At 44.4% G+C, this 10,896-nt stretch overlaps 1 protein-coding gene across 3 annotated transcripts in view; it reads right to left on the minus strand.

Annotated features, from left to right (window-relative positions):
- DAAM2 (dishevelled associated activator of morphogenesis 2) overlaps positions 1-10,896 on the minus strand; it is a 202,438-nt gene that overhangs the window by 1,217 nt on the left and 190,325 nt on the right. For all 3 annotated transcript variants that reach the window (XM_009641546.1, XM_009641545.2, XM_009641544.2), the window contains 2 exons: positions 9,719-9,850; positions 942-1,112 (listed from right to left, as the gene is read on the minus strand). In XM_009641546.1, coding sequence (XP_009639841.1) covers positions 942-1,112; positions 9,719-9,850 — 303 coding nt within the window. The remainder of the gene's footprint in view (positions 1-941; positions 1,113-9,718; positions 9,851-10,896) is intronic.

The following is a 10,896-nucleotide window of genomic DNA, read 5'->3' on the forward strand; positions in this document are numbered from 1 at the left end:
TCCTAGTGCTTTAACAGCAGGCTCCTGCACTTTCCAGGCTGGCTGAGAGAAAACTTGAGCCAAAGTCCTGGCATTTTATCCCTGTGTCCAGCAGAAAGGCTGCTGGCATCCTCATGTTTTACCTCTCTCCTCTTCTGAAAGGCACAAGCCAGTGCTTTCAGCACAGCAAACATTTAAAGCAGCAGCTCCCCACAGAGAGGCCTGGGGCCATGGCGGCAGCCAAGGTTAAAGCACCAGCAGGGGGGAAGGAGGCAGGGGACTGCTGAGCAGTTCTCAGGCTTCAGGAAAAGCTGAGGATAGAGGAGGAGGCTGGTTCACATGAACCCCTGGGGACACACATGTCTGTCTCCCAGCAGCAAAATCAATGATGCACAAAAGCTCTCTTGCCATGTCAAGGCCAGATGCGGCCCCAGTAATCACAGCATTAAGGCTGGCCAGAGAAAAATACCGCCTGTGTGGGCTGCAGCAGGTGCCAGGGCATTCACTGTGTCACCGTATGCTGTCAGGCAACAGGCACACAGCAAATGATGATGGAGTCTGAGTGGAAGCTGACCAACTGGTGCAGTATCAAGGGAGATCTGGCTCCCAGAGCTTTTGCATAGAGCCTGCAGCCTGAAAGTAGTATAGTCTGGTGCTGGGCAGGGGCAGCACTGTCCTGCAAAGTACCGGGGCAGAACAGGCAGGGCTAGATTTGGTATCTGAAACCAAAAGAGGGTAATTTAGGAGCCACACAGTATGCTCTTGAGAGCTGACAGGACAGCCAGCAGGAAAAATCTCATCATTTGTGAAGAGAATGATGCCAAAGAGAGGTAAGCAGGGAGAAGGATGTAAAACAATGACAGCGACAAGACATGAGCACTGGAATTGGCGTTCTCAACCTTTCTCTCTTGAAACATGAAAAGGCAATGGAAGGAAACACCTTCCTGTGTACAGGTCCTCACCATGGCCTCCATGCGTGCCCTGCGCTCCTCTTCTTCCTTTTTCTTCCTCATATTCTCCAGATCTTGCTTGGCTTCTGCAAATGACTGCAAGAAAGTGTCGAAGATGCCAAAAAATTCATCTGGCTGCATCTTGCCCTCGCTCTCTCCAAAATGCTTCAGTGCCTTGGCATACTGTCAAGGGGGCAGAAAACACAAGAGCAGTAATTAGGCAGGCAGTTTGGTGAAGACAGCAAGGAAAGCTTATGAGTAACCACATATGTCATTCAATACCCTCAGAGCATTCATGCAGCAAGAGCAGAAACTACCCGCTGGCAACAGAAGTGCCTCTCCTTAAGGCAGGTGCCTCTGTCTCTGAAGCATCTGGTCTCCTGGATATCCTTTGGGCAACACGGGGCAACAGTGCTGGAGAGCACTAACTGTCCATTTATACAAAAAAAACCATGTTCAAGTGCCAGACAGTGATGGAGTAATTTCAGAGGACAACCATCTGGCCACTTCTCAGCTGCAGCTGTGGGACAGCACAGGCATGAAAGACAGTGAGCTAGCTGGGCAAACAGGTAGTTTTAGCCCATCCTAACTATCAAACAAGTAGCTTTAGCCCACCCCTTCCCCTTCCACCTTCCCCTCAAATCCACTTTTAAAATGGCTGGAGTTAGAGGGGGTTTTTGCAATAACATTACAGTCTGTGCTCTCAGGAGCCTTTTGCCATGTTCATCCATCACTCTGGGGTCCTCTGAGTCAGGGTGTTGCCTGGGAGAGAGGCGACTTTGGACAGATGTGGCATGAGAGAGGGGTGAGGAAAGCAGCCAGGGCTCCTGGGCAGATTTAAAAGAGAGTGAATACATCACAAGTGGCTTTTATTTTAAAAGGCAAATGTTGAGGCTGCAGGACACACGTGGAAGCAGCCAACTGGCAGGACTTCAGTCACAGGGCAGTCCTGATTGGGATATGGTAAATTCACAGCAACCCCTGGCTCTTGGACATCAGTCCTGCAGTAGTTTGCTCTCACACACAAACATGCCTCTGTGCTTACCAAAATGCACTCAAATGCATGCACATATAGTCTGTCAACAGCATATACACAACACGGCCACTATGTCCTATATAAGTGTACACGTCCAAAAGCTGTATCACTGTCCAACCACCTTCACTCACAAACCTCTGTATCACAACAGGCAGCACCAGCAACACATTCCTGACAGCACTAGTGCCCTGACACACAGCTCCCCTAGCATTCCCTGGTTGCACTTTAACACACCACCACCACCATCCTCAACATTTACCAAACTGAACTCAGACACTCCTGGGCTGTAGACTGCCTTCAAACTCTCTTATGTATTCAGCTCATACTAACACAGCCCGGCTTCATTTTCCTTAGGTGGGTGCTCTTGCAGAATGGAAAAGACAGTAAGAACAGTTCAGGCTCTGATCCCAAGGACAAAATGAGTTTGGAGGCAGGTCTTATAAACCCCTCTGAGCCTTGTACCAGGTAAAGCATAAACAATATCTCCCAGTCAACTGCAGGGGGAAGAAATCTCCAAGGAAAGCAGCTTCCTTCTGGCACAGCCTGAGAGATTCGGCATCTCCTCTCCTCTGCTTTCCCTGCCAGGCCCACAAAGCAATTTGAAGCAATAGCTTCTTTTTTCTTTCAAAAGGCTGTGTTCTCAGCCAGAAACAAACAAAGAAACCCAAAGTATCTGAGGGGAAAAAAAAAAAGTGTTGGAAGAAATGCAAGTTGCTTTGAGCTACCAAACATGGCAGGAGTTGAAGGAAGTACTGCAGCAGAAAGTCATGGAGGGACTTCAGAGTATGGAAACAGCAACAGATTACTTCTCTGTTTTAACTCCCTTTTCTCTGAAACCTCTGAAGACACATACACACACGTGTGCACACCTTCTCCCTTTCCCCACCCTTCTCTGTATGTATGTACTTTCTCTGTATATAAAGTATGCATAGTCTGCTTGAATATTAGGGAAGCGCAGTAGTCTCACAGTAATCCACATTGACCAGCACCAGCTCTTCAGCAGAGAGAATCCAGGCTGTCAATAGCACAGAGGGAGATAATGCATCTCCATGTGCTATATTTCCTTGGCTTGCCTGCCTCAGTGTGGCAATTGGCCAGGGGAGCGGGAGTGCCAGAGAAAGACTTCAGCACAGGCATTGCCACCGCTGCTTGAACACACAGCATGCCTAAAGCTCATTGCTCACAGATGTGCTACCTGGAATCTCCTCCCATTTAACTTGTGGTTAATTCCTGTGAAAATTGAAAATGAGGCACAAATTAGGAGCAGTGAATAGAGCTGCCAGCTAGAAGGAAGTCTTGTCTACCTCCTGTGAAGCCTGAAGTCCAGGGGCGGCCCACAGGAGATGGCTGTTGTACCTAGAGATGCACCGCCTCCGTCCCCTGCATTCCTCCTGTGCACAGCAAAGGTGAGTGAGGGGGCACACACGAACTGAGCTGGTTTGAGCCCATGAATGCCAGTAGGGGTTTCCTAGTCTTCTAGGCAGGCTGGGGGTTGAAAAGGAAGGGGTCCTTGCCTGGGGCTCTTGGATCCTACATACATGGAAGTCTCCATTAGAGGGTGGTGTTGTCTGCAAATGTTCTGCATATGGCCTGTCACCCAACTATGAGCACCAGCTAGTTCTTGTCACACTGGCAGAGGGGCTTTGGCTACCGCCTTCCCACTGCCACTCAGAGAAGGAACAGCGTTGCTGTGCTTGGAAAGACCCAGCAGCCTGGGAGCCTTCCAGAGACACTCATGAGTATGTGGCGTTGTGGTCTCTGAGCAGCAGCAAGGAGGACAAATTCTGAGAACAGCCTGTCTTTGGTGGCCTGTAACGGGGCTTAGCAGGTCACAATCACTTACTGTAAAGCAGTGAGAGATAAAAAGCAAAAATCTGTGAGCTAGATGCACCAAAATAACCAGAAAAGAGAAAACTGAAGTTCACTGAAGTGAATATTTTCCTTCTTTCTCTACCCGCTCCAGAAAAAAGCTAGCTGGGCAGAGGAAGGCTAGTCAGGAGATCCAGCCTCCACTGCCAACTCTGCCCATGATGTGGCTTGGGAACTCATGCTCCCTCTCTGAGCCTTCCTTTCTCCCTTCATTACAGAACAGAAAGTGCTGCCCCCACTAATCTGATACAGGAAACAGCAAAAATCAGCTGTTCACATCTGCAGGTCACTACATCAATTCAATGCACTATTGTAAAGAGAGCCACACCATCTTTTCACTGTTTAAACTGCAACAGACCCCTCTTTTTATTACTGCTTCTGTTACCCTGTAGCTCTGGTTCTGTGACCAAGTGTGCTTTTTCAAAGCACTGGTGCTGGAACGAGGGGCAGTGAGCTGCTGGAGGCAGCCTCCTCAACCCTGGTATGAAGCTCAGGATCCTATCTGCCCACAGTGGCTAAAACCACACTGCCTGCCTCGCTCAGGGCATACGAGGCAGCACGGCGCAGAGCGAGGTGCTCTGGACCCCAGCTCTCTCTTCTGCTCTCCACCACAGGATTTGTGTCAGCCTGTACAAATCACTCGACTGCTTCATGGGCAGATTCCCTGCCAAACAGTACCCGCTCTCATGCACAGCTGTGAAATCTGTAGCTAAGTCCTCATGCACGCAAAACGCTTCCCAGAATTTTGTGACGTGCTGTAGTATCATGGAAGAAGGGCTGAAACTTGCTTATTCCTGAAGTCATTTGGGGACAGATGACATGGGCACAAGCAAGACGGAAAACTGTGTTTCAGCAAGTTTTCCACTGTAATACAGGATGGTATCTCTTTTTTTTCACTAAAAAATTCATTTCCACACCATAAGGGCCCCCAAGCTCCATGATATAACAGGTCCATGAGCTCAGTGCCAGCTTTGCTTCCTCTGCCAAACTTTCCACTGAATTCATCCTCTTGCCAAAGCAAATCGTTTAGACAGTTGTTTATTTTAAAAAGCCATTTTAGCAAGGAGAAGGAAAGCGGGACAGCAGCACACACACTCTCTGCTGTGCTTGCCAATGAAATGTTAAACAGTGGCAGAAGAGCTCTGGAAACGGCAGGAACAGGGCTCTATGAGGAGGGGGAAAAACAGCCATGATAAAAATTTCCTGCTGTCTGTGCTGTCTGCTATTGCAGGAGGAGCCAATGCACAAATGAATTATACCATGCAGCTATGCAACATGAACTGTCTTCCCCAGAGAAGTAATCTTGAGATTGCTGTTGTGAAGACTCCAATCCTGTACTGAGGCAGTTCAAAGAAATGTCTTTTCTCTTTATGGGACAGATTCAGATCAGGAAAGAGCCTGGCCAATTTCAGGCAGGGCTGGGCCCAGCTCTCCTTGTGCCCAAATGCTCTTAAAGGATTCACCCAGGAGTTTGACAGTGACTCTGGGAGCCCCAAAATCAAGACACAGGTGCTATAAACATTTCTGATATGTTAGATGCCAACCTGCCTTGAAGCATCTGCACTTCTAAGTTGCTGTACAACAGCTACATAATTTATATACAGTAGGCTGTGGTGCCTGCTCATGCCCTTCATTAACACGCCTCGTCTTGATTTCCTCAATCTCCGTCCTGATCTGTTCCATATTCATTAGCCCCAGCGGCTGACAGAAAATACAGGTCCCCCAAAATGAATAACTGAAGTGCACAACCTGTAACCGGCACTTGGACTACAATATTCCTGTGTGCTTCATAGCATTCTGCCACTAATGACTATTTTCTTAAATGGATTTTGGCTTTAACTGCCTTGCTGTTCTTCAAAACACTTACTATATGTGCTAAGCTTATTAAATGCCTGTGCAGAGACTGAGCCCCTTTCCCCATCATGATAAACACCCTGCTTGAGAGGAGCTGTCATGAGAAAGACTGGGGATGGACACTTCTCCTACCCTCCTCATCAGCCTTGCCCAGGCAGTGGCCTCCATTGTGCCTCTATAGAGAGGCTTAAGTTTGATGTTCACCTTAGGAATGGTAATACCTGACTAAGCAGACTTTGTTCTTCTAGGAAGATCCAAACATTTTAAAACCAGGTTTGTTATAAACCAAGCACAAAGTAGAACTGTTACGGAGCAGCCTAGTGATCTAAGTTCATACCTGTCAGCATTTAAGTATGTTGTAAAGCTTCATGCAGGGCAAATGTCACCTTTTTCAAGTAGGAAAATAAAATTCCTACCATGGCAGGTCACTGTTCCTCTGCTTGGGTATTTTCATTGCTTCCCCACAGGAAACGCAGAGAAAAATTGTCACAAACAAAATTCAACCCCTTTCTGTTCTTTCTCATGTAAAAAAGTAATTTTTTTCATCTGTTCAAACATGTAAAAAGTGGTGAAGGATTCCAGGGCAGAATTTCACTTTCTCCTGCCCCCACCTTCCAGTTTATGGGAAACGGCAGAAAACATTATCCCTTGATCTGATCTACATATTCCCTTATAAAGTGGTATTTAAAGTGAGAAAAACACAAAAAGAACAAGAACCAGCTGTGCTAGGGAGCCTGTTTAAAGAGTCAGTCTAAGTTTTCAATCAGTTCTTAACCAAGCCATATGTTTACTGCATGAAGATAAATACAGTTACAAGGCTTCCTCTGCAAACATGGATGCCTGCATCTGACAACCTGGCCCTTTAAATTTAAAATATCTCTTCCTCCCCATGGCCACTAATTGTAAATGTTTAAGCAAAAAGACCAAAAAAAGTACTGCATGGGATTGTGAAAAATATCCTCTATAGAGAAGGTCAGCACCACACCTTGGTAATGGATTGTTTCCATAACTTAAAGGAATAAAGAAATTACTTTTGCTAATACCAAAGACATTTAAAAAAATAAAAAACTTCCCAGGTTTGAAAAGATAATTTGTATTGTTTTAAATCCCAGCTGAGGAAACATGGCTCTGATTAACTCATGGCAATCAATTAGACACATCTATATTTAGAAGGATATCCAACTCCAGCTGTTAAAACTAGGGCTTCGTTATTATTAATAAATCTGTGAACCAGACCAATTCTTCCTGGGCTCGTTAGGATATTTTTAAAAGTCCTCCCTCTCCCACTACCTTTTTTTCAGTTTGCTTTGCTTTGAGAAATCAGAAAAGAACAGGATAATCAGATGTCTTGGTCCCTCTCTTCCTTTAATTGGCTAGTTATAGTAGGTTTCCATGGTAAGAAAAAAGCTTGTGATTCAACAAACACAGAGAGCCCACTGAGGTTGGAAGATGTTATAGGCTTTGCAACGCACATCTGGTTTGCTGAAAATTTCCAGCTTTCTTTTTCCTTTTTTTTCTTTTTTTTTTTTTTTTCTTTTTTAAGAAAAAAAGAGGAAAAAGAGGAAGAAGAGGGGGGAAAAATAATATGAGGCAAACATGAGAAATAGCTCAGCATTGGTAAGGACAGACAGTTCCCTTTTAGGAGTCCAAAAGCAGCTTTTTGCCAGTGGAAGAACCAAAGCCATAGGTTGAGCAGAAGTTGGAATGGCATGTGTTCAAACATAGTAAGGGTGTGTGAGGAGAAGGTAGAGAAACGTTTCCTAAGCATGTTATAGTCATTAAAATAAAACATCTCTTTATGTTGAGTGCTTTATGTTGGCTATGTCTAAAAAAGCATGCAACAACTTCCAGACATATTGGTCCGTCTGCAGGGAGATTCTCTGGTTATTCTTAAAGCAAAAGAACAGCATTTTTCCTGCAAGTGCCTGATGAAGAAAAGTTGCATTGCTGTCTTTTTTGAGAAAAAAAGAGGAAAAAGAGGAAGAAGAGGGGGGAAAAATAATATGAGGCAAACATGAGAAATAGCTCAGCATTGGTAAGGACAGACAGTTCCCTTTTAGGAGTCCAAAAGCAGCTTTTTGCCAGTGGAAGAACCAAAGCCATAGGTTGAGCAGAAGTTGGAATGGCATGTGTTCAAACATAGTAAGGGTGTGTGAGGAGAAGGTAGAGAAACGTTTCCTAAGCATGTTATAGTCATTAAAATAAAACATCTCTTTATGTTGAGTGCTTTATGTTGGCTATGTCTAAAAAAGCATGCAACAACTTCCAGACATATTGGTCCGTCTGCAGGGAGATTCTCTGGTTATTCTTAAAGCAAAAGAACAGCATTTTTCCTGCAAGTGCCTGATGAAGAAAAGTTGCATTGCTGTGCTGGGACCGTAGCACTTGCTGGTTTTTAACCCCTGACTGACCTTGTAAAGAATCTGCATTGGGCTTTTGCCCTAAGCATGCCAAAAGAAAGGACCACCTTCATCTATAATACCAAACTAAAAGCACGCAGTCTAAGGCAAGGCCAGAGTGAATTCGCTTCCAGAAATGTGCAGCTAACTGTAATGAAGTTTAAAAATTTACCTAGTCATAAAACAGAAGCCCCCAAACCATAGAAAATTGAACTTTTCTCAGTAAATTTAGTGGAGGCATGGAAAGTAAGATATTGGTTTTGTGATTATAAAGCCAGTATGGTGCAAACATTATTATGTTGGAAGCGCTTTGAACCTTCTCAAGCAACGTGACAGCAATGCAAAAATTAGGCACGTTATTCTCCACAAAAGTTCCCTACAACATTAACAAGTGTTACAGTGCCCAGCTTTGCCTCCTGAGTGCTGTAACAAGTACTGCCACACTGGCATTTGCCAGGGTGGCTAGCTCTAGCTGACAGCCAGTAGCTCCTGGTGCCTGCAGCCGCGAGTCAGTGTTACCAACAATATCTCCACAGCAAGGAAATGCTTTTGAATTACAGAATGACATTACTGCAGAGCGACTGGATGGATGAACAGTCTTGCTGTTCAGATCCTCAACCTGTATTTTGCCTGTCCTTCAAAATCTAAGGCCTACCAATCCAGTGGCAAAGATTTCATTAATAATGCAATAGGTCCCTTAATGTTACAAGGACTGACACCAGTGGTGGAAACAATTCAATCCAAAAGAAATAATGTCTTTGCTTCATAAAGCCAAGCACTTTTAACATGCCAGCCAACAAGGGCAGATTTGCCATTACATATAGTTTACTTTAGAATTTGCTCTTCCCTAAACATTTTCATATGCTTATGGTCTTTTTGTCTAAATTCTTCCTCATTCAGCTGAGAGACAGAGGGATTAGTGCCAGACTCCCATCACCAGCAAAGAACAAGCACCTCTTTAGTTGTACAAATCTGGTAATGGAGATGCAGACAGTGAAAGGACAAAATGATCACAGCAGTACCTGAAGAGTAACATGCTGGCTACGTAAGAAGGATCCAAGAATGTTGGACAAACCACACGTTTGGGATTTCTATCCTTGCAATGAAACACAAGCAGTAACAGAGAAGCATAAGTGGAAAAGATCAGGTATTTGGGGTTACCAAACCACCCAGAGGTGCATTTTTAAAGGAAAGAAATGAAGACAAATGTCCCCCGCTGAACGAGCGGAGTGGGATGAAGTCAGAAGCAGAAGGTAAAAGATAGGAGGTCACTATCACTAATCACCAAAGGACCTCTTTTTGAGAGATTGCTTAAAAGGTAGTCCCTTCGACATCATATCACGGTGTGGTATTCTGGTACAGACATTGCCATTGCAATTCTATGCCTCACATGGATAATGTTATGGAATATTAGCAAGAACTGAGCAAGAGCCTCGAATCTTCTTTTAATCCCAAAATATATTCTAAATGGCTATAGACCAGATTAGGAAAAGTAAGAAATTTCAGCCTAAACTGCTTTCAGTGCCTATTATAGTCACTGCAGTCCCAGCATCTGAAATTGCTGCTTCCATTTTGATTCAGACTTTTGACTGAGCCAGTGAAACCCCAAACACTTCAAAAGGTATTCTTACCTTGTCTCTAGCCTCATTGAGAAGGTCCTCTAACTCTGAGAAGCTGAAACTGGCCACAGTGATGAAATCGCTCATGACAGGAACAAACCTGTCCCCTGATTCTCGCATGCGTCTCTTCTGATAATCCAGTTCCTGAAAGAGAAGAAGTAAGAGAGATAGACAGGCAAGTGTCAATGACAAGAAAGGGAGCAGGGAAGCCCATCTATTTCACTTGGTGCAGAGCATGCTCTGCTCCCACTTCTTGTGCATTCATCCAGAGCTGTAACTCAGAAACTTTCTTACTAAGTCAAAGGTTTTGCCTTTTCAGCAAGAGAGGGAAGGTTAAGGTGGGATAAAGGAAGGTCTTAGTTAAGTTGCCTTTATCCTTAAACATCAACTACTCCCGAGAAAGCCATCAACATGGTGAATTTCTAAATCTTTATAATTTAAGCATCCAGTACACGAAATGCTGCATTTTTTTTCCTATGCAAAATGACAAATAATAGAGAACTCTGTGTAGCAAGTGAATTTGCAATTTTTAATACTGAGTTTCCCTCCATCTTTTTTTCCCATGGTGACTCAAAAGGCTGTATATGTGGGGAAATGTGTACATGTATGAATAATTTATATAGCTCCTGGCTCTGGATCTCCCCTTTAGTTCCCTGAAAAGCACTAGGCGGGCAGCAAAAAGACATCAAAATTGGTTCTCCTATGGAAGAACAAGCAGAAAGATGTCAGGTGCAACACTTGCTAGCACCCTGGTAACCAATAAGCATTAGCTTGGATGTCATAAAAGTTACAGTTATAAACTGGGGCTATTGTGATAAGAAGATTTGGGGGGGGGGGGGGGAGGGGGAAGAAAAGACATAAAACCATAGGAAATTAAGCTCTATTTGTCCACTACTTACAGAAAGAAAAAAAAATATATTGCAAGATTCTTTCTGGGCTCAAGATTTTTAGTTTTAAGCCAAGATCACCCATACTATCTCTTCCTTAGATCTATTCACCATGCTTGTGGCAAAGAAAAAGCTCCCGAGCTCCTCAGAATGACCAAGTTATTGTAAGACTAGCAGTCTCCCCTGCCTAAGCTTGGCTTGTGTGCTGTTGACAGTCTCATGGGGACAATGCAATCGTAATCTGGGCCTCATCTTTATTCTCAGCTGAATAATCAGTGGGAATGATAAAGCCTTACTTTCTCC

The sequence above is a fragment of the Egretta garzetta genome, unplaced genomic scaffold (genome assembly GCF_000687185.1).
Source record: "Egretta garzetta isolate BGI_Z169 unplaced genomic scaffold, ASM68718v1 scaffold306, whole genome shotgun sequence".
In the NCBI taxonomy this organism is placed as follows: Eukaryota; Metazoa; Chordata; class Aves; order Pelecaniformes; family Ardeidae; genus Egretta; species Egretta garzetta.